Raw genomic sequence first — 24,940 nt, 5'->3', positions numbered from 1 at the left:
CATGATCCCGGGGTCGTGGGATTGAGCCTGGTGTCCAGCTCTGTGCTGAGTGTGGAGCCTGCTTCAGATTCTCTCTCTCTCTCTCTCTCTCTCTCTCTCTCTCTCTCTTTCAAAAAAAAAAAAAATGTCTTCAGACATTGCCAAATGGGGAGGTAGGGTAAAATTACCCCTTGGTTGAGAACCACTGCCCTAAAGCAATAGTAATCAACCTAATGTGGTATTGGCACAAGGAAAGGCATAGATCAATGGAAAAATAATTAAGAATTCGGCAATAAAATCTCACATTTATGATCAATGGATATTTCACAAAGGTATCAAAGCAATTTTAATAGGGAAAGAGCAATCTTTTCAATAAATAGTACTAGGACAATTAAATACTCACATGCAAAAATGACTGTAGACCGTTACCATAAAAATTAATTCAAAATGGATCGGAGACCTAAAATGTAAGAGCTAAAATTATAAAACTTTTAGGAGAAAACATAGTTTTCTAGTCATAGTTTCATAGTCTCAAGTTTCTGTAACCTTGGATTAGGCAAAAAAAAGAGGACAATCTGTAAAACAAAATGTTGGTAAACTGTCCATTATCGAAATCAAAATATTTTGTATTTCAAAATACACCATTAAAAATGAAAAGATATGCAGCGCCTGGGCGGCTCAGTTGGTTGAGCATCTGACTTCAGCTCAGGCCATGATCTCGAAGTTCGTGCATTCGAGCCCTGCGTCGGGCTCACTGCCGTCAGCCTGTCAGCACAGAGCCCGCTGGGGTTCTCTGTCCCCCTCTCTTTACACCTCCCCCACTCACGTGTCTCACAAACAGTAAATGCAACATTTATTTTTTTTTTTATTTTTAAAAATTTTTTTTCAACGTTTATTTATTTTTGAGACAGAGAGAGACAGAGCATGAACGGGGGAGGGGCAGAGAGAGAGGGAGACACAGAATCTGAAGCAGGCTCCAGGCTCTGAGCCATCAGCCCAGAGCCCGACGCGGGGCTCAAACTCACGGACTGTGAGATCGTGACCTGAGCTGAAGTCGGACACTTAACCGACTGCGCCACCCAGGCGCCCCTAAATGCAACATTTAGAAAAAAAAAAAAAAAGGAGAGAAAAACCACAATGTTAAAGAAAATAAACATAGAATACAGAAAGAGCTCTTACAACTCAGTAAGACAGACAATCCTATTTTTTAAATGGGCATAATATTTGAGCAGACATTTTACAAAAGACACACGAGTGGCTAAGAGCATAGAGAGCCAACCATTAGTCATTAGGGAAATGCAAATTAAAACTACATTGAGCTACAACTTCACACCCACTAAAACAGCTATAAAAAAGATCAAAAATAACAAACGTTGGTGGGGGATGTGGAGAAACTGATCCTCTCACCCTTGTACACAGCTGGTGGGAATGGAAAAAAAAAACAGTTTGGAAGACAGTTTGGTAGTTTCTTCAAGAGTTACCCATAACTTTACTTATTACCTAGCAATTCCACTCCTAAGTACATACCCGAGAGAAATGGAAAAGTATGTCCGCGCAAGGACTTTTATGCAAATGTTCCTGACAGCGTTTTCACAATAGCCAAAAAGTGGAGACGATCCAAACGTACAACGTTCGTCCCTTGGTGAGTGGATAAACAAAATATGGTATATCCATACAATGAAGTTATTTCCAGCAACAAAAAGGAACGAACTCCTGATACTTGCTACCGCATGGATAAAGCTTGAAACGTTTTGCTAGGTTAAAGAAGCCACGTGCAAAAGACCACATATGAATGATGCCATTTATACGAAATGTCCAGAAAAGGCAAATCTATAGACACAACGTAGATTAGTGGTTGTCAGAGGCTAGGCTAGGAATGAAGACTGATTGCAAATGGGCAGGCAGGGTCTTTGTGGCTTATGAGAGTGTTGTAGGAGCCTCTAAGCTTACTCAACAAGCACTAATATTCCCACCTAAAACGGGAAAGCCATATGTAAATCCCACCTCAATGAAGCGGTTTTTTCTTTAAAGTTGAACAAATACCATAAAATTCTTACATCTTACCCCACAAAGATAAATGCCACTTTTAGTGTTTTGTTTTGTTTTTCTGTGTATGTGAGCAAAAAAGTGACTTCAATGGTTTTTAAACTGCTTCAACAAACTGCTTGGTTCACATTATGAACATATTTGCTTGCTATTAAACTTTTTTAAAGCAAAACTGCACAAGTCTTATTTCATAGAATCATGAATGATGAAACTGGAAAACCATCTTAAAGATCATCTAATGCCTTTATTTTACCCCTCTTTTGGTTTTAATTTCTTTATGTATAAAATGAAGAGGGGTAGAGCTAGATGGTTTTCTGGGCTCTTTACTGCCCTGTTCTTTTCTCTCCTCCGCTGCCCCCTCCTCCTCCCCCCCCCCTTTTTTTTTTTTGGTTTACAGAGAGAGAGCGTGAGCAGGGGAGGGGCAAAGGCAGGCAGAGAGAGAATCTTAAGCAGGCTCCACACTCAGCACAGAGCCCCACACAGGGCTCCATCCCACTCCCCTGGGATCACGACCTGAGCCGAAATCAAGCATCAGACCTCAACTGACTGAGCCACCCACGTGTCCCTTTACTGCCCTGTTCTAACCGCCCTTCCCCTCCTTATTAAAAAACAATTTCTATTCCTTCAGAAATGATGACTTGGATCTGCTAATAAAAATCATTAAAAACTAAATGAACTCGTGAGCTCATTTCAGGCCAGGTATATGGATTTTTCTCAAAAGAGAATTCTAAAAATTCTGTACTATCCTGCTTTTACCAACAAGAAAATTGTGATTTCCCTTGGTGTTAAGAAATTGGGATTTTTTGCAAGGGGAGAATGGGGAGTTATTTCTTAATGGTTATAGAGATTATCTGCAGTGAAAAGCACATTTTGGAGATAGTGATGGCGGTTACACAACATCATTAATGTAACTATTAATGCCAAGGGACTATATGCTTAAAACTGGTTAAAAGGGCAAATTTTATGTTATGTTTTACCACAAAATAAAAAGAAATTGTTAGGTCAGCCAATGACCTACAGTCTCATCTTATGTGGTATGCCACTTATATCTCGGCAAAGCTTTTTTTTAAAAAAAGCTTTTTTTCCTATGTTTTTTTAAAAACAGCTGTATTGATATATAAGTGGTACAAACTCAAGGTGCATGTGATTTGCTGATATATATTGTGCAATGATAACCACAATAAGGTTAACATATTCATCATCTTACATACTTCTGTGTGTGTGGTGAGAACACTAAAATTTCTACTTTCTTAGCAAGTTTCAAGTAGGGAATATGGTATTAATTAGAATACGGTCATTAATAAAATGACCGATGGTCACCATCGGTACATTACATTCCCAGAACTTATTTACCTTATAGAGGCTTGTGCCCTTTGGCCAACATTTCCCCCCATTTCCCCCACCCCCTAGTCCCTGGCAATCACCCATCTATGATGCCTTCTATGCTGAACCCATTCTCTTAACACAAAGGCTATTTGCACAGTGACAGTCTTTTGCAACCCAGTAAAATACTGGTGGAAATTTCAGGTATCTGGCAGACAGGCCCAGATTTTATCAAATCATAGTCATTTGGAGATCCTTGTTCTTGTATCTGGTCCTATTTTAAGTTGGTCTTGAAAAGGTAAGCCCACAATGCATTTTGGTACACTGGCAACGTAAATTTCCAAGCTTAAAATGTTAAGTTGACATTGACTGTGCTGGAAAGAAAGAGACCCCGAGGGTGTAAATTAGCTGCTGCTTCAGAAGGTTTTCCCATTACCTAACTGGATGCCACATGGGCTTAGGGTTTTAAATATCCCGTGTCTTTATGGCATCAGTAGATTAAACCACTCTGTAGTCCAGCTGATCCTACTCAAGCCCCCGAGGCTTTTGCCCAAGAATCAGGTCACATTTTAATGTGACAGAATGAGGTCCAGTGATTAAGGTGAGATTGAAGCTTGATGACCTCAGAGGTTGGACTAGACGAGGTACCGGCACAGCACTACCGTTAAGATTGTTACATCGGTCTATAGTTGGTCTTTTCAAAATCAGATGGGGTAAAAACTACCCTTGACTCAAGCTCTTCCCCTTTCTATAACATCAATAAATGTGAAGATGAGCTGAACCCAAAGAAATCCTCTCTGGAGGTGGGAGACTGAAGATTACCAGCTACCGAAAAATGGGCCAAAGATGTCGTGTAAGTAGGAAGACCGAACTGTGTTGCGATCAGTGGGTACAAATGAAGGATGAACAAAGACTTTCACTGAAGGAACATCTTTATTTGATCTTTAATATACAGTATTACCTTGAACTTATAAAAATTACATATGGAGGACATGACTGGAAATCAGCTCAAGAGCGGCCAGTGGGTACCGATTTTAGGAGGTTATACTTACCCCACTCACTAGCTGAGGGAAAAGTTTTATCAGTGAATTTGAGACCAGTGAGATTGAGGAATGGCATTTCAATCTCCAAATCTAGTAATTAAAACTGGGGATGCCTTATTTAGTTAATCCAACCCAAACTAACTTGTTTTCAAAGAAATAATTTTTCCCAAGAGCAAGCTGAGCTTATCTCTATGGAGTGTTCTGGTAAGCAATTTGCAGAATTCTGTAGCACTCAATAGCTGCTAAGACATCTGCCAACTGTTTAAAATCTGCCTATTAACATGTACGTATGTGGGCTTATGTGTCTGTGTGCATCCACATGCTTCACGTCCACGCTGAACCGAAGCCGTCTGTGGATGTCGGACCCAGAAAGGTAGCTCAGTTACAGGCTCTCCCTCTAGAATTTCCCAAACTAGTGAAATACCTACTTGATAAACTCCTTAGTGAAAAATCTCTCTCACACGGTGACTGGTGCGCTGCAACGTATCTACTAGTGACAGGGAGTCGTGTAACTTTGAGTCATTTCATGAGTGCTGCTGGGCCCGAGCCAAGTTTAGGAGATGAGTTGTTACACATTGGAAATGTAAGGCTGAGATTGAGGGACGCCTTCATTTAGATATGATGCATATCGACACTCTGAAATAATGGTACTGGCTTGTACAGGATTTGAGTCAAGTTATGCAGTACAAGAGAACTCTCCTTTTGGACAGATCTTTTCTCTACACTCCTCAGATTTAGGCTGTTCACGAGGTAACAGAAGCGGTACCATCCTGCAGTCTAAAAGAGGGATAGTGGCTGCCAAACGGCAAATGAGGCACGTAACCCATTTTCTGTTGCTTAAATTTTTTCAAGAGATTGGTTTTTGCAGCACAGAGGTCAGATTCTAGCTTATTCTCATTGGAGGGATCTAAAAGTACTCAAGTGGAGGAGTTTTTCCAGCTCCAGCAATCCAGAGTCCTGGTCCAAAGGTCAACGAGCAGGCAGAACTTGGAGAGAACAGAATATTTGGACACCACAGAGACCCTCCTTTTTACATGGGGTCTGGAACCGTGGCATTAAATGACAAGGCAAGTGCCATGCCCCCAAAACAAACGAAATTGCCTCTTTCATGACAGTCATATGATACTGCGACCTGGAGTCCAGAAGAGTGCATCTATTTTCAAGACAGCAAAACATACAGCGTTCGGTTTACAATCGTGCAGACACACACCTTTCTGCTTCAAAAATGAATTGCGTAACCCAAACACAGAGAAAAGATGCAGATCAAGGATTACAGGGTCTTACAGAAATTAAACGTGGGATCCAGAGTTAACGATTATGACCCGGGGGCCAAACCCAGCTCCCCATGCTTTTGTCAATCAAGTCTGATTGGAACGCAGCTATACTCCTTCACTTACATAATGTCTCCACCAACTTTCATACGTTCCAATGGCAGAGCTGAGTAGTAGAGAGAGACCGTACGGTGTAGAAAGCCCAAAATACCATCTGGCCCTTTACGGAAAAGCTTGCTGCCCCGTGAGAGGTCAAAGAATGTTTCCATCATGATCTGAATGGGCTGAAGTTAACAGAAAATCATCTTCACCTGTGTTCTTGAGCCAGAATAAGTACACTAAAATATCTCCAGATCATAATCTGGTTATTCAACTATTCTGCTTACGAGGTGTGTAGCCAAAACTTACTAACAACTGTGTTTGCTAGTGTTTGTCAACAAACACAGACCATATTAAAAATCTGTGTATAATTGTGTTTATGTATGTATCTATGTAAAGGGTGGATAAGATAGGAGTTAGCCAATTTGAAGGGAAGGAGACCTAAAGGAAAATAAGAATTCAAAGCACAATTACTAGAAACTATTATTTGGAACTTAGAAATATTTTAGTATATTTTTCTTTATATTCAACAGCATGGGACCATCAGTAGGGCCATTGGCAGAGCAAAAACAACATACAACTGCAAATTTGACCCATGACAAAATGTACGTGAATATAAAATAACCAGCGTTTCTATAAAACATTAATTTTTAATTATATAATTAGGGTGATATAGCAAAAGAAGAATGCTTTAATTTACTTCAAAAGTAAATATTTTAGTCAAAGTTGCATCAGAAGTCAAGTATGTCTTTAACATTTTCCAAGAGGCTTTAGTTATTAGCTACAATGATAGCTCTTAGTATTATATAGTAACACGTTGCTTAAAATATATTATAAACCATTTATTTTTCTCTTTAAGTGACATATAAAATTAGGGATTTTGTAATATGACTCAGACTGGGAAACAGTGGAAATGGTATGCATGCCACTGGAATCACAAAACGTCTGATGCTCGCGAGTGCCTGGCGTAAGGCTCGGCACCTACTAGGTACTCCGTGTTTGCACACTCATTCTCTCACTCACTCACGCATTCATTCATGGAAATCCAGGCTTGAGGGGAAGCTGCATAATGAGAATGGCAAGCGCAATCTTTTATCGACAGATCTGTGGCTCTGACAAAGACTTTGGCAATGGAGAGTGGAGAGGAGAAGCTGATGGTCCCGATTCCAAACCGCGTGGCACCCTGGGGTGCCTCAGATGACATCACAGAGAATGAGGATCAACATTCCACAAAAGGAACACACTCCTCCAATATCCAGGTTTTACATTTACATATAAACATCTGCTCAAAGACAGAAGTAAGGTGGTGCCAGACACAGGACAGAAAGAACGAACCCTCTGACCGGGGCCTTGTTTTTCTGCGCTGAGACTTCTTGGTTAGGACCGCACTCGCTTGGTTTGATCAATTTTATACCAGTTTCAACAAAAAAGCATGAATCTAAAATTCTAAAAGAGAAACGCAGAAGGGAGAGGGGTGTTCAACCTCCATTTTTCTTTTCTTTCATGTGCCAACTGATCGGCCTACTCAGCACACTTACGCCAAAGGCACAAAGCGGGGTGTCAGCTCTCTGAAGAGGCATCTGGAAAGGAGCATCTCTAGGTTCTTTGCAGAGAGTCTTAGACGTGTAATGAGTATTTTAACCTGAGGAATAAGGTCTACGAGATGCAAAGGACTGGGAGGGATGGAAGAAAGTAAATACTCTTGGAAACTAAGTAGAATACAGGACAAGGATTGATTCTGGAGGAAACAATTTTAAAAATCTGTAATAAAAACAAAACATGACACTGGCAAGTCCTTTGTAGCTGACTTTAATTGCCTTTGGTATCCAGAGAAGAAAACAATGGAAGCGTTGGGGTCAGCTCTAGTCTTACCATCACAGGGAGGGAGCAGGCAGTGAAGACGACCGAAGCTTCCCCTGCCCCTCTCCGGATTCTTCGCTTGCACAGAAAGGGCCATACTCACGCACCTCTCTGCCTTCTCTTAAGCCCCAGTCAGCCGAGGGGGCGGAGGCTCTGTCTTCTCTTTCCTTGAGAAGCTCCTGGGAGACCAAGAAGGCCCCTTACTCTGCCCTCTTCTGAACAGGGTACGGGCAGACTCGCTGCCGTCTACTCAGCGGCTCTGGGTCTTCGCCACCTCAAGGGGTTCACGTTTTTTAGTGACTCCTAAGTGGGCTTATGCTACTTTTAGGAAGAAGGCTAACGTTTTTTGGAGAACCAAATATTCTCCCTTTCTCAGGTTAGTCATCTCCCCTTCTCATTTCAAAATTTTAACTTTTCAAGTAGTAAAACATACTATAATTTCAAAATGTGTGCTAAAATTTAACTCTCTTAAAAACTTAAATAATGCAACTGGCTCCACATCCTTATTTCCTACGTATCCTGAAAAATCTCGGGTTTGGTTATCATTTATGGATCGACTGCTGAACTGTGAGGACGATTTGTGGCGTAAGATGATCACCCTTAGAAAATACTTAATTATGTTAATTTATTAAATCTTTTCTCCAATTAAAATCTGCTACGTGCTAATAAGAGATGAAAAAGAAAAGCTATCAAAATAAGAAAATAAGCCTTCAGAATTCCAAGGTGGGCTTCTTGCACAAACACTGTTTCATGAAATCTTCAAGTTCAGAGTAAATACTAGACTGATTATAATGCTCCCAACTTTTATTGTCAATGGAAGCTGTTTGTATTAAACGTAAAGAAGAAAAAGTGTCTTGCACTGTGACACAAATTCAAGGGACAGAAAACTTACAATCATATTTATCTTACAATACAGTTCTTGATAAAATTTCAGTTCCTCCCCCCCAAATATGAAGAAATAGTAATTTCTTTAAAAATAAATATCACTGCAAAATCTATTTATGGTAAGAGAAACTCCCTTAGATATATCCCAAATTTAGTTAATATGATTAATTATACCACACTTTTATCACTAAAAATTACTTTGAAGCGGTTCTGATTCTTTGGATTTCTATAAATATCCTTGGAGAAAATAAAAGCTGAATTTTATTTTTGACATAAAATATTTGTGAAAAGTTCGCTCATCTGACGAGATAATACAGGATCCCCCTGTTCCCATTTCAGATAGAATGTATGAGCAAGTTTCACTGTATTTTGTTTTTGATTTCATAAGGTTGTAAAAGTAATTTGGCTCATCAAGGTAAATTTGGAGCTGCATAATAGTATAGCGAATTGTGCCAAGCCACAGAGAGTTGTAAGTTGAGGGATTTTACTAAATTTGTAAGAAGGTTAAAGTGGATAAAATTCACTTGGTAGATTTGCTGGTTTGGGGAAAAAAATCTCCTACCAACAAAACCAAGGCTTTCTCTCAAAACGGGTTTCAAGGCAACAAACTGCAGCATTTCCCCCACTTGTCGTCATGCTACCAACACTAGACTGATCAACATGCACGAAATCCCAAACCCAGGCTCGTGAGTAGTGGTTTCGATAAACGACAGTTTCAATGATTCCGTATGGAGACGAAGACTTGAAGAGTATTCTTTGTGAGATCATGCCCCCAGAGAAAATCAAATTTAACCAAGAGATTTCAATGGAATAGATTGAGAGTTGAAATGGTTGCCAGTCTGATTGTCCAACAGGGAACCTGAAAACTGAGACAGGAACAGGTACTTTTGTTGTCTTTTGCCAGACCTCTTGCTCTTGATGCGGTTCCACTGCTCTTTTGTTGTTTGTTTTAGTTCCTTCCATTAAAAATGGAGAAAAAAGGGATGAACGATGAGTAAATATCTGATTTGAAAGCTGCTCCACTTTGGAAGGAACAAATGTATAATCAGTTCCAAAGGCCATCCCTCACTTCCACAAGGTGCTCCGCATTCTTGGCTTATTCTCAGGCAGTCTGGTCTCCGGATGCCAGGACTCTAAAAACAGTACAGTAGTAACAGGCATGATTTCCCATGTGACCATCTCCTTACGAAACAAAGCGTGTCAGGTCGCTGTCCTACACATACCAGAATATGTTTTGGTCAGGTATAAAATGGAATCATTTCAAAGTTGAGATATCTACAAGTTGAAAAGTCTTGTGGGGCACAGTCATGTTTCACCCTGCCATGTTGACTTATGAGGTCCAGGTTTCCAAAAGCCCCCCCTCCAGACTGATTTCTGTAGTGGTCCATGTAAACAAAACACAGGGGAGAATGGTCTTTCTGGAGCTGCTTTTCATCGAACAGCAGGATTTCCTGAAAGTGTGGTGTTGGCTAAATGTAACACGGGCAGAGGATGAGCCTCTGTATTGAATACCCAGTGGTCTAAAGGTAAAAGGTCATCACTGGAGAACAGCAGATACAAATATCTGAAAATAAAAGAGAGAGAAAATAAGCTTTGATTAGAATTCAACAAGAAGATCGTGTGATCTAGCTATGGTGGCAGAAGAAATCAATAACCTACTTTGAGCAGCTTTGATGAAAAACATCACACAATGAAACTCAGTCACGCAGTCACTCACATCATCTAAAACACAGTCACAATGAGTTCTAGAAGAGTGCGGTGTGTGAGAAAATCCAGTAAGATGCACAACTAGACTTTGGAAGTAAGATGGTTAGAAAACAAGCCCCACCTACCTGTCTGAAGCACATCAGACAACAGTGCTGTGAATCGGGATGAAACCACTGCGTCATAGTATTTCATGTTCTTTTAAGAGTCACATGTAACATCGGTCATATGTTTTGGCCAATTACAGTTCATAGGACAACTAGAAATTAATCAATTCACATTTATTAGCAGACACTGAGGCACTAACTAGTACGTTATTTGGACACAGAAAGGACTTTTTAAGTTTACTTATTTTGAGACCGTGAGAGTGAGCATGAGAATGGGGGAGGGGAAGAGAGAAGGAGAGAGACTCCCAAGCAGGCTCCATGCTGTCAGCACAGAGCCCGATGTGGGGCACAGAGCCCGATGTGGGGCTGGAATTCAGGAACCTCAAGATCATGACCTGAGCGAAAATCAAGAGTCAGACGCTTAACTGGCTGAGCCACCCAAGCGCCCCAGCAAGGACTTTTATATACTCTTAATACTTTATATACTTTACATACTCTTAATACTTTAGTATTAAGTACTTTATTATATAATAAATATAATATAATATAATATATAGGATAGAATATAGAATATTATATATAATGTATATATATATAATATAGAATATTATATATAATGTATACATTATATATAATATTCTATATTCTATTCTATATATAATATATATTATATATTATATATAGAATACTATATAATATTAAAGTACTTAGTACTTTAGTATTACTCAAAGTATTAATACTTTGAGCAGTTACTGCAGTGTTACATAAAAATTTCAGAAACACTATGGATTTACAGGAGGTCTAAGAATCTCGAATTGCTCTCAATAGGTAGTAACATTGTTTATATGAAAGCAAGACTCCTGACCTCTCCACGGGCACTGCAAGCCATGATGGTCACTTGGAAATCAAAATGACAGGGCTGACACAAACAATAACTTTTACTCATAATGTTCGGCACATTCTAATCTGAATTCTGTTAAAGGGTTATCAAAGTGAGCATAAAAAAACCAACTGCACTGAGTCAGGAAATCTGGGTTCTAACTCTTCATTTCAGCAATAACTAGCTGGGCCTAGCATCAGGCTTCACGGAAGAATTCCTTTAGAGTGGTTTTGCTGAAATCCCTATTTTAAAAACAGGCACATTAATCTTTTTCTGATTACTATTACAGTTCTAGATGGCAGAGTAAAAACACAGCACTGAGATAAACAGGGACTGTATACCAACTTTGTAACTGGTAGAGCTGGATGGACAGTCACAGGCTTCCAACCTCACTCCCTGTCCCTACACCTTGAGACCTGCCGGACTCGGATTTATTCACCAGGTCATGGGCAGAGACATTGGAAATGAAAAAGCAGACTTGGTTGGGCATAGCAAGAAGCTCTGCTGGGTCTGCTAACTCTGGGACTAGGAGCACAGTGGAGCTCGGGGCACTGACGTGTCCAGGAATGCTAGGCTCGGTACGATCCCACGGCTCTTGTTAAATGTGGGCCGATACATCAGGCTCACTCTAACCTCATCACTCTTTGAGACAGAAAATTCAAGAGTTTCCAGCAAAATGATTCCTTTCCACGGGAGACGCTATGGAAACATAGCGGATATAAACACAGGTTGTAAAAAATCAAGAAAATAACGAATGCGGACGTTTTAGATAATCAAAGTGATATTATTCTTAAACCATCATTTTAAAAATGGATTTTAATTAAAAACTACTGTAGTGGGTTGAACAGTGCCCCCCTACTCACGTCCACCTAGAGACTCTGAATGTGACCTTATTTGGAAAGAGGGTCTTTGGGAATTAATCAGTCAAGGATCTTGAGATGAAATCATTCTGGATTTAGGGTGGGCCCTAAATCCAATGATTTGTATCTTTACAGGAGAAAGGACAGGGAGATTTGGACACACACGCGCGCGCGGGGAAGGTTATGTGCAGCCAGAGGTGAAGATTAAAGTGATGCCGCCACCAGCAAAGGAAAACCTTCAGTGGGAAGTGGTTTCAAACTCCGTTATTCCACCAAGTGTGTGGTCACTTGTTAAGGCAGTGCTGGAAACTAATACAACTTTCACCCCCAACCTCCAGGATACCTTTGGCCCTTAAACGCTGCTGGCTTCCTTGGGCCAAGGGGTCTGGAGTAAGACTGGAGAGCAGGGCTTAGACGTACAGTCACACACACACACACACACACACACACACACACACACACTCACACAAACACACACCACATACATTCTCACAAATTTATAATAAAATCAATGTTTGAAATTAAAATAATATAGCTAAACATTCTTTTCAACTTTGGATTACACATTCAGAAGAGGATTTTTCACCAGGATTTTGAAAACAGAACAGTTGGAGAAGAGTGAGTTTCGCTGCGAAAGTTGAGCAAAGTCTACACTCTAAATTAGTTACCACACTACAATTTTTCCTCTACTAAGCATTTTTCTTAAACTATGGTTTTAATAGATGACAAACAGCACTGACAAAGCCTGTAGGTATATAAAAAGGTGCTATTAAGTACATTTCAGTTTGAATGGATGTGGAGCTTAATTTGTAGAGTTGTTTTTTTTTTTTTTTTTTTAAGTTTGTTTATTTTGAGAGAGAGACAGCACCCATTCACAGGCACAAGTTGGGGAGGGGTAGAAAGAGAATTCCAAGCAGGTTCCGCCCTGTCAGCACAAAGCCCAACACAGGGCTCGAACTCACGAAACGTGAAACATGAGAGATCATAACCTGAGCCGAGATCAAGAGCTGGAGGCTTAATTGAGCCACCCAGGCACCCCCCCCCCACCCCGCCCAGAGCTAATTTTCAATGTTGTTCACATATGTCTCTTCTAGCTGTCTCTTATCTAAAGACAAGGTATTCAGTGGAGGTGGTGGTGCCCCCAAGTGTTGGCAGTAACCAAACAGGCAAGTTTTTACAGACAGAAAAGTCCAGCAAATCTGAGGAGACAAATTTAAGGTCGACAGAGAAATGGTAAGGCTCACAGAACCAACTGTCAAGTTAATGTGTGCTTACTGAGTGCTTTATTTACTTATCAACCGAGCCTTGATGACTCATTTATTCTTCTTAACTATGCTAATATCTAGTATATTATGGGAAGATGTTACAATTCAAAGAGGCTTGCATGTATATGCTCATGTAACTTCTAAAAAAAACCTTAGACTGAAAAAATAATGTACTTAAAACTTGATTTCGTTTATACTAGTAATGTTTAATGTCTTTGGAACAGACTAGTTAGAAATCAAATTAAATTAAAGATACTCAGTGGAAATTATATTCTAAAAGGTAACACATTAAAACATGCCATTATTAATCTCTCCAAAAGACCTGCCCCTCTCTGCTCTTCCCCACATCTTTTCTCAAATCTTAAAGTTTTTTTCCTTAGGGGGAAGGGGTGGGTAAGAAAAAGAATATTAAAACTAATGTGGGTACATTACAAATTCAAGTGCAAAATAAACATGCATTTTTTTTTTTTTTTAAGGATAAACTGAAGAAAGCAGACATTTCTGATCACTGCAATGGCTTAGGCTTTCTCTTGAGATATAAGGGAGCTGGGAGGGACTCCTTTTCCTCTGCTTTTAGGGGCTGCATAAGTTAGGATGCAGAGGTTAGGTATCCTATAGGATAAGCATAAACAAAGGAGGTCTGCTCCTATAACAAAAAGCCCAGAGGAAGACAGCGACAAAGGATGGTTAATTCAGCAGTACAACACAATCTGGGTTGCAAAGGTTTTGTAAAGGTTAATAACGAAATGTTAAGTTTTTCCTGGTGCCAAAAGACCTTATCTTTCTTTCCCTTTTTCTTAGATCACTGCCTTGAGAAAACTTTTAATTGTCCCTCTGAAACACAGGTATATCTTTTTAAAAGCCAGCTTTACAATTTAGTTTTTTCTAAAGGCCTGCTTTTGTAATGTGAACGTCGAGGAAGATGCATCCCAATGTCTCTATCACTGTGGGAAGCTAGCTTAGGTGCCTTTTCTCCAAAGCTTTACTACCCCGTGTCACAGAGAAGGAAGTATATGATTTTTCCTTTGGATAAAGACAACTAATTAACATAGATGGCCACCCCAATTACCACGTGAATTTAGAACGAACTATGTATGGCAAATGGTGCTGTGGAGACAGTACTCTTATTTAAGGACGAGTTATCACTTATCTTCAGAACATGTATATAATGGATTGTATCCGCCTGGTTATATGGGAAGGTGAGATTTTCTGTCTTTGCAATCTGCCTGTGATGCAAATTGCAATCTGGTTTAGCGCTTATTAAACGATAAAAATATTTTTTTAAATGGTTTCTTTTGCTGCTATATTTGTGGAGAGGATTTTCTGGGTTGGCAGAAGACTTGAGTGCCAATTTTTTCCCCAGTAATCAGGATCTCCGTGATTTTTTTGACTTTCTCCTCAAATGATGCTCCACACCTTATATTTCCCTACAAGTCCAAAGTCCAAAAGTGAAGGGCAACATTTCTTCAGGTATGGGTCTATTTTGATGGTCTAATACATGTATAGTAGTATCTCACTATACAGTTTTAATTTGTACTTGATCATGTTATGCATTTTTTCCATGAACATATTTACCATCCTTGTATCTTTTATGAAGTATCTGTTCATTTGCCAGGTTTTAAACTGGATTGCATGTTATCTTATTTTTGAGTTTTTAGAATTTGTCATATAGCCCAGATAGAAGTCTCTTGTGAGTTACATACTTTGCAAGTGTGTGCCGTATCTCCTCATTCCTTTGCTTTCTTTCATACTCTTTCAAACATATTCCAAAGAGTAGATATTTTTTTAATTTTAGGGGCGCCTGGGTGGCTCAGTCGGTTGAGCGTCTGACTTTGGCTCAGGTCATGATCTCGCAGTTTGTGAGTCAGAGCCCCGCATCAGGCTGTGCACTGACAGCTCAGTGTCTGGATCAGCTCAGAGCCTGGAGCCTGCTTCAGATTCTGAGTCTTCTCTCTCTGCCCCTCCCCAGCTCATGCTCTGTCTCTCAAGAATAAATAAACTTAAAAACATTTTTAAAAAAGTAGATATACATAAATTTTTGACCAAGTGATCAAGTCATTCTTTTAGGTATCATGCTTCTGGTGTAGTTATTTAAGAATCTTTGCCTAGCCAAAGATCACAAAGATTTTCTTCTACATTTTCTACTAAAAGTTGTTGGTTTTAAATTTAGGTCTATGATCCATTTTGAACTGATTTTTTTTGAAGTTTATTTATTTGAAAGAAAGACAGGGGGTGGGGAACAGAGAGGGAGAGAGAGAATCCCAAGTAGGCTACCCCACTGTCAGAGCAGAGCCTGACGCGGGGCTCGAACTCACAAACTGTGAGATTGTGATCTGAGCCGAAACCAAGAGTCAGACGCTTAAAGGACTTCGCCACCTAGGCGCCCCTTGAACAGATTTTTTTGTTTATGCATACAGAAATTATTCTAGCACCTTTCGTTGAAAAGCCTGTTTTTTTCTCATCACAATGTCTTTGTACCCGTCAAAACTCAGGTGCTCAAATATATCTCAGGTTTTCTCTGGATTCTATTTTGTTCCATTGATATATTTACCTAGCATTATACCAATATCACTGTGTTTTGATTATCATAGCTTTATAGTAAGTCTTGAAACCAGGAAGTGTTAGGCTTTCAACCGTGTTCTTTTTCAAACTTGTTTTGGTTATTCTAGGTTCTTCACATTTCAACATTAAATTTAAAAACAGCTTATTAATTTCTATAAAAAAGCCTCTTGAGATTTCGAATGGGATTTCATTTAATCTACAGATTGATCAATCTGGGGAGAATTAACAATACTGAGTCCATCACCCAAGTGAATCTCTCCATTTAATTAGATCTTTAATTTCTTTCAGCACTGAATTTTAGTGTCCAGTGTTCAGGTCTTTTATGTCTTGTCAAGATTCACCCCTAAATATTTTATAACGTTACACTATTGTTAAGTGGTTTAAGTTTCAATTTGATTGTTTATTGTTAGTACATACATAATTAATTCTGACATCTTAATCTTGCATTTGCAACTCTGCTAAATGCTTATCAATTTTAGTAACTTTCTGAGAACTCCTTAGAATTTCCTACGTTGATAATCACGGTTTTTTTTTTTTTGTTGTTGTTTTTTTTTATGAAAAAAATGATTGTTTTCCTTCTTCCTTTCTAGTCTGGATATCTTTTGTTTCTTTTTCTTGGCTGACTATACCAGCTAGAAACTCCAGTCCAAGACTAAATAGAAGTGAAGAGAACAGGCAGACATCTTTATCTTATTCCTGATCTTAGGAGGAACACATTCAGTTTTTCAGTATGAGGTCAGCTGTAGGTTTTTCCCTTATGCCCTTTATCAGGTTGAGGGAGTTCCTATCCATTCCTGGTTTACTAAGAATCTTATCAGGAAAGGAAGTTCAATTTTGTCAAATAACTTTTCTAGGTCTATTGAAGTGATCATATGTTTTTCTTTTTCAGCTCACTGATTTTCAAATGTTAAATCAAATCTCCATGCCTGGGATAAATAAATCCAGTTGGTCATGATGTATTACCTGTTTAATAGGTTGTTAGATTTGATTTGCTAAAACCATATATATATGAGGAATATTAGTCTTGTTTTCAATGAGCACCATGCTGCCATTCTTATATTTGCTCCTTTTTACCTAACTTGTCTTTTTTCCTCTGGTTGCTTTTCAGATTCTTTTCATTATCAACTGGTTTTAAGGTGCCTTAGTGAAGTAAGTAGTCTTCATGTTTCTTGTCCTTGGAGTTTATTCAGCTTCTTGGATGTGTGGGTGTAGAGTTTACATCAAGTTTGGAAAGATTTGGGCCAATATATTTTTTTAATCCATTTCTCTATCCTCTCCTTCAGAAACTTCAATTTCACATATTTTAGGCCACCTATAGTTGTTACACAGCTCACCAATACTCTCTGCATTTTTATAAGATTCTCTTTTTTTTTTTGCTCATTTCATTTTTATTTTAACTGCAATGTCTTCAAGTTCACTAATCTTTTCTTTTACAATGTCTAATTTACTATTAATTCTATATGGTATTTTTTTCAACACAGACATTGCAGTTTCCATTTCTAGAAGTTTGATTTGGGTTTTTATATCTCCATGTCTCTTCTTAAGTTTTTGAATATATGGAATATAATCAAAACAACTGTTTTAATGTCATCTGCTAATTCTAACAGCTATATGAATTCTTAGTTTCAGTTGATTATTTTCATTGTTGACCATGTTTTCCTGCCTTACCGTACACATGGTATCTTTGGCTGGATGCCAGACATTAGGAGTTTTACCTTTTGGTTGATGGATAATTTTGTATTCCTATAAATCTTGAGTTTTGTCCAGATATATAGTTAAGTTACTTGGAAACAGCTTGATCCCTTCAGGACTTACGTCTGTGATTTATTACGTAGATCCGAAGCAATAAATTGTTCCCCACTACTGAGGCAGGACTGTCCCAAGTACTCTACTCAGTGCCCTGTGAAATTATGAGATTTTCCAGTCAGGCTATTGGGAATAGGCACTGACTGTTCCTGAGCCTTGTGTGATCACTGTAAGCTGTTCCCTTTAACCCTCATAGATGATTCTTTCCCCCAAACTCAGGCATTGTTTCTTTCCTCTGCTGAATACTCTTGGGGATTCTCCCGGGTTCTCTCTGTGCAGCTCTCTCCTATGAACACCAGCTATCTTAGTTTCCTTGGACTCACAATTCCAACTCCTTAGGGAGACTGTGCCTCAGGTACCCCGCCCTATGCTGTGGCCCAGAAACTTGTGGAGGCGGCAAGCTGGGGCAAACCCTGGGCTGCTCGTTTGTCTCCCATCTCTCAGAGATCACATCCCTTCACTGCCTCCTCTTCAGTGTTTTGAAAGCCACTGTATCCTATATTATTTATCTGTTTGCTTTGGGTGGAAGGGTAAATTCTGAACCTTGTGACTTCATCTTAGAGGAAGAGGCCTGCTCTTCCATTTTGAGATACTTTGCCAAATAATTTGCTGAATCCCATGTACCTATGTTCATGGAATCACTTAATCCTCTATTATTAAACCAATCCACAAAGGACATTAGAGTTGGTGGACCAAGAACTTGTTCTGAGGAAGCCTTTCCGGTTTTTCTGGATTACTAGTTCTTCTCCAGAGTCTTCATATCATGACTTTCTAGAATTTCATGAAAATGGACATTAAATCCATCTACTTTTATTTTCCTCAATCCAACTTTTCCCCTTCTTTAAAATTAGCTATCTATTCTGTTCTTTCCCTCCATCATTCCTGAAAGAATACTGATTATAATATTACATTTGCAGTAGCACCTTGATATGTAACTTCTTAGGATCCTTGCAGTCATTTAAAATAAGTTACTTTTCTTCCTTTAGGGCTCTAATTTTCTCTCAGCCATATTTGTTTTCCTTTAATTTCAGCCCTAGTATAGGTTATAAGGATTGGAGGAAGAGGTTGGAGTTAAAGTGTAGATGCTTTGCATTTTATCTTATGATTCCCTTTTTAGTGTGCCATTGCTTCTTCTTCTTTTTTTTTTTTTTAATTGTGGTAAGAAAACACACAATATAAAATTTACTATTGTATGAGAGCCTGCCATTTGTGACAGCATGGATGGGCCTGGAGGGTATTATGTTAAGTGGAATAAGTCAGAGAATGATACATGCCCTCTGATTTCACTCATCTATGGAATCAAAAATAAATATAAATAAATAAAGGAATAAACAAGCAAAAAGCAGAAACAGACCCACACAGAGAACAAACTGATGGTTGCCAAAGGGGAGGTGGTGGAGGAATGGGTAAAATGGGGGAGGGGAGAGGGAAACCGGCTTCCAGTTATAAAATGAATAAATGGATAATGTGGATAAAAGGGACACAACAGGCAATGTGGGCAATGGTACTGTAACAGCACGGTATGGTGACAGATGGCAGCTACACTTGCGGTGAGCACAGCATACAGGGACCTGTTGAAGCAGCATGTTGCACACCTGACATGAATGGAATATTGTGTGTCCACTTTAAAAAAGAGACAAAGAAATTTACCATCTGAACCATTTTTAAGCTGAGCAGTGTTGCTATATTCACACTATTGTGAAACAGATTCCTGAACTCTTTCATCTTGCCAAACTGAAACTCTATACCCTTGAAAGCAACAATTCCCCCTTCCCTTACCCCCAGCACCTGGTAACCACCTTCTCCTTTCTCTTCCTATCAATCAGCTTGGTCACTGGTACTTCATGTAAGTGGAATCCTAACAGTATGTCTTTTTGTGACTGGCTCATTTCATTTAACATGATGTTCTCAATGTTCATCCATACAGTTGCTTCCCTGATTTTGATTTTAGAAGCCTGTCTCCCATTACTTCTAATGAATATTCTTTAGTCAGTCTAGTTTTCTTCCTGTCTTTTTATTTATTTATTTATTTTTAATATTTATTCATTTTTTTTTGAGAGACAGAGAGAGAGCACAAGCAGGGGAGGGGCAGAGAGAGAAGGGGAGACACAGAATCCGAAGCAGGCTCCAGGCTCTGAGCTGTCAGCACAGAGCCTGACGCGGGGCTTGAACTCATGAAACGCAAGATCATGACCTGGGGTGAAGTCGGACGCCTAACCGACTGAGCCACCCAGGAGTCCCTCTTACTGTCTTTTTAAAGAGAGGTAGCATTTCTTTTCTCAAGCTGGATCTCTTTTCATGAAATGACTTTCTGCTTTGCCTCACCTATTAACATATCAGGTATCATTTAGCATTATCTCAAACTTTCTTCATGACTGCTCTAGCCCAAGCCAAAGTTCCCTTCTTCGAATCTAAAAGACTTATATTCTATTTGGTACTTGACTATATAGTCTGTACTTTCATTGAATTTGCCCGTTGCCAGAAGGAAGAGATTTCTTAACTAGCCTGCAAGTTCCTCAGACGGTATTACGTTTCATATGCTTTAATTCCCAAATCGCACAATTCTGGAAAGAGAGCGGTTACTTAATAAATACTTTTGAATTGGACTTAGTTTGCAAATCAGCTGTCAGAGCAGAGAACAGAACAGCACAGAACAGGAGACCTCATATGCTACTTTCCTCATCCAGCTGGAAAAACAGTCCTTCTCTCATGGCAGGAGGTTAACTTTAGGATCCAGTTACAGACAAGATAAAAGATAAATGGAAGGGAACAGTGGCTCTGTTTTCCCAGACTTCCCTCTTGAATTATTTTTTCCTAGGCTAACAATCCTCACCCCAATCATCTCATTGATTCCTGCCTCTCTCTCAAATATATTGCTTAGACACTTTTGCTTATGAACTTAAAAGTCATACTACCCTTGATGCTTTATTGACAAAACCATTATCAGAACTGTCTTTGAACCTACTTCAAAACCTTGTTCACTAGGGGATAAGCTTGAATAGTCTGATAGCTGGCTAACTGGGCTTTCATTTGCTTATACTGAGAATAACTTTACTGGCGCAGGCAGATAACAGGAGCTATAAAAAGCAAAACCAGAACTACCAGAGGACAGGATAGCAACATTTGTAACAATATCTGTCCTGTGCAACAATTCACTAGCTTTCCCCTCCTCCCCGCTCTAGTATTTTACTATAAAACCTTCACACCTCAGAAACTTTGAAAGGATTTTACAGTGAAACCCATACATACTTACCTCCTAAATGCTACTATTAGCATTCTGGTATATTTCCTGGTCACAAGTCTATTACTCTCCTCATGTATTACTAGTTTTATCATTCTAAAATATTCTCTCTAGAAAGAGCAGCTAATTAGCAAACCTAGCTAAAATATCAAGAAAAAATTTGATTAGTAAAATTATTTGCAAAGGGAGAACTGGAAGTCTCACTAGAAATTTTTAAAAGGCATTTCAAATTTTGAATAACAAACTTTAGGCAACGATATTTACTTGAGTTTTGACAGGAAGACTGGTGCCACAAATTTTGACTGCTATGGGTTCTTCTTTACCATCTCTAAGAAGCACCAAGATTAAAATATTTAAATATTTTATTTAATAATGGCAAACTATTTGGTAATAATTGGTTATTTGATAACAGCAAATTAGATACCACTACTTTTAAGGGAAGAATTAAAAAATTCCTAGAAAGAAAAAAATTAAGAGCTAGATACATGTAATCAAATGGCAAACAAACATAATTCCTCTTCTTTCCCTGATTCCTTTCAAAAGCACATGACTAATGCCATCAAAAAGAAGACAGATCCATTGATTGATGAATGGATAAAGAAGGTGTGGTGTATATATATATATATATATATATATACACACACACACACACACACACACACACACACACACACACACACACAATGGAATATTACTCAGCCATAAAAAAGAATGACTTTTGCCATTTTCAATGACGTGGATGGATTTAGAGAGTATAATGCTAAGCAAAATAAGTCAGAGAAAGACAAATACCATATGATTTCACTCATACGTGGAATTTAAGAACCAAAACAGGTGAATATAGGGGAAGGGGAGAAAAAAAGAGAGGGAAGCAAACTATAAGAGACTCTTTTTTTTGGGGGGGGGTACCTAGGTGGCTCAGTCAGTTGAGGATCCGACTTTGGCTCAGGTCACGATTTCATGGTTTATGAGTTTGAGCACCACGTCGGGCTCTGTGCTGACAGCTCAGGGCCTGGAACCTGCTTCGGATTCTGTGTCTCCTTCTCTCTCTGTCCTTCTCCCCCATTTGCACTCTCCTCTCTCAAAAATAAATGAATAAAATATTTTTTTAAATTAAAAAAAAGAGGTTCTTTTAAATTTTTTTTTTTAATTTTAGAGAGACACAGTGTGAACAGGGGTAGAGGGGCACACACAGAGAGAAAGAGAGAGAGAGAGAGAGAGAGAGAGAGAGAGTCAGTCTCAAGCAGGCTCCATGCAGGGCTCAATCCCATCACCCTGGGACCATGACCTGAGCCAAAATCAAGAGTGGGTCCTTCAACTGACTGAGCCACCCAGGAGCCCTGAGACTCTTAACTATAAAGAACAAACTGAAGGTTTCTGGAGACAAGATGGGCAGGGGATGGGCTAAGTGGGTGATGGGCATTATGGAGGGCACTTGTGATGAGCACTAAGTGTTGTATGTAGATGATGAATCAATAAATTCTGCTCCTGAAACCAATATTACACTATATGTTAACTAACTGGAATTCAAGTAAAAACTTAAAATACATACATACTAAAAAAATAATATGCCAGGGCATTATTTTGGTTGGGGCTGTTCTAAACAGCATAACCATGTATATATGCTAAGACTTCCTCAGGAAAAAAAATTATGTGGTACCATGTGTTTTTCTTTTCTTTTTTTTTTTTTTTTAACATTTATTTATTTTTGAGACAGAGAGACACAGAGCATGAAGGGGGGAGGGGCAGAGAGAGAAGGAGACACAGAATCAGAAGCAGGCTCCAGGCTCTGAGCCATCAGCCCAGAGCCCGACGCGGGGCTCAAACTCAAGGACCGCAAGATCGTGACCTGACCTGAAGTCGGACGCTTAACCGACTGCGCCACCCAGGCGCCCCTGTTTTTCTATAAATAAACTCAAGTTTTACAACCAAAAAAATAGAGAGAGAACAGATACACAAAACACAGTATATCCATACAACAGAACACTACTTACCAAAGAAAAAAGTGATACATGCAACAACACTGATTAATCTAAAAAACATTACGCTGAAAAAGTTAGCAGACCCAAATAAGTGCATACTACATGATCCCAATTATATGAAGTGCCAGACAGGCAACCTACAGTGATCAAAAGCAGCTAAGCGTTGGAGGTGGGGTGAAAACCACCATCACTGCAAGACTAGGATGGAAATGTTCCAGAGTGACTGGGGTGGTCGTTACCCAGGCTTATATATTTGCCCAAGACAATGAACTGCACATCTAAAATACTTCAATACAGTGGATTTTTAAAATTAAAATAAAGAAGACTAAAGGAAAAGGACGAAAAAGGAAAATAACCTTATTATGTGTTACTGACACATAAATACAATTTGGGTTGTAGCTCCCTCTGCTGCAGGGAAAAAAAAGGCAAGGATGTTTCAAAGTACACAGTTTTGACACTGAAAAAAATGCTTCATGGTGAAAGTGATATTCACTCTGTGTATGTGTGTGTCCCTACTGTCTAACATTTGGATTGCACTGTGACACTGTGGGACATCCTAAGAGGAATCAGAAAACAGGGAGACCATGGTTTTGGTCCTCCAGTATACCATTTGAGGAGACTGGATCACATGAACAGGCACTTGGCAATGACTTGCCCACCCGACCTCAAGGTGTACTGGCTATCCCTGGTCAGTGCAAGGAATTCCTTGATCCCTAACTTCTTCCATAATGGTTTACTGATTCACAGGTGTCAAGGGTTCTCAGAGTGTGATTCCCTAGACCAGGAGCATCAGCATCACCTGGAAACTTGTTACAAGTGCAGATTTTTAGGCCCCACTCAACACGACTAATCAGACTTTGGTGACAGAGCCCAGCAATCTTGTTTTACAAGCTTTCCAGGTGATTCTGACGCAAGCGCAAGCTTCAGAACCACAGTCCCAGGTGCACCAAAACTTCCAGCACTAGTTGGCGTGCATGGTTTCTGCTCTCCTTCTTGTGGGCATCTCAACCTCTGCCTCTACTGAAAGCAGGTCCACTGCCCTGACGACCTCAATCTTTTATTTAACAGATACTTAATTCTGAAACAAGTAGGTGTGGTCCCACCATAGATACAGAGATAGAATAACTAAAATACACAAAAATTACTGCCCTTATGCTTATATGGTATATGCTTATTCTCTAAGTTGGGGAATGCCTATGGAAATGACAGTATGTTAGAAGTTGGGTGCTGTGGAGTAAAGGTGAAGTAAGGGGAAATGATACGGGAAAAGGGAGCAATCTGAAATTTTATATAGGATGATCAGGGAGTGCCTTAAAAATATAATTAGAGGGTGCCTGGGTGGCTCAGTCAGTTAAAACATCTGACTACAGCTCAGGTCATGATCTCATGGTTCATGAGTTCGAGCCCCACATCAGGCTCCAGGCCGTGGAGCCTGCTTTGGATTCTGTGTCTCCCTCTCTCTCTCTGCTCCTCACCTGCTCTCTCTCTCTCTCTCTCTCTCTCTCTCTCAGAAAATGGATAAAACATGAAAAAAATTTAAAAATATATATAATTAGAAATGATAAAATGACACAACTAAAAACTACCATTTAACACCTGAAACTGCAAAACTCCTAGAAGAAAACACAGAAAGAGCTCCTTGACTTGTGCCTCAGCAATGATTTTTTGGCTATGACACCAAAGTGCAGAAAACAAATGCAAAAATAAATAAATGGAACTACACCAAACTAAAAGGTTTCTGCAGAGTAAAACCACACACATGCACACACACATACACACACACACACACACAAAATGGAGGACAACCTATAGAATCAGAGAAAATATTTGTAAATTGCATATATGATAAAGGGTTAACATAGAAAATATATAAAGATCTCATATGACTCAATAACAAAAATGAAACAATTAAAAAGTGGGCCAAAGAACTAAATAGACATCTGTCCAGAAAAACCATTCAAATGATGAACGGGCACATGCAAACACGCTCAACATCACCAATCATCAGGGAAATGCAAATCAAAACC

General features: G+C 39.2%; 1 protein-coding gene across 3 annotated transcripts in view; it reads right to left on the bottom strand.

Moving 5' to 3' along the window:
* Positions 1-7,554: 7,554 nt before the first annotated feature.
* The window catches only part of MAN1A2 (mannosidase alpha class 1A member 2), a 175,202-nt gene continuing 157,816 nt past the window's right edge, over positions 7,555-24,940 (bottom strand). For 2 of the 3 annotated variants that reach the window (XM_045478809.1, XM_045478812.1), the window contains exon 13: positions 7,555-10,070. In XM_045478809.1, coding sequence (XP_045334765.1) covers positions 9,938-10,070 — 133 coding nt within the window. In that variant the 3' untranslated portion in view covers positions 7,555-9,937. Of the gene's footprint in view, positions 10,071-23,269; positions 23,322-24,940 lie in introns of all 3 variants that reach the window. The other variant, XM_045478811.1, reaches the window with a different exon arrangement.

The sequence above is a fragment of the Leopardus geoffroyi genome, chromosome C1 (genome assembly GCF_018350155.1).
Source record: "Leopardus geoffroyi isolate Oge1 chromosome C1, O.geoffroyi_Oge1_pat1.0, whole genome shotgun sequence".
NCBI lineage: Eukaryota > Metazoa > Chordata > Mammalia > Carnivora > Felidae > Leopardus > Leopardus geoffroyi.
This window is presented reverse-complemented; position numbering and strand designations above follow the sequence as displayed.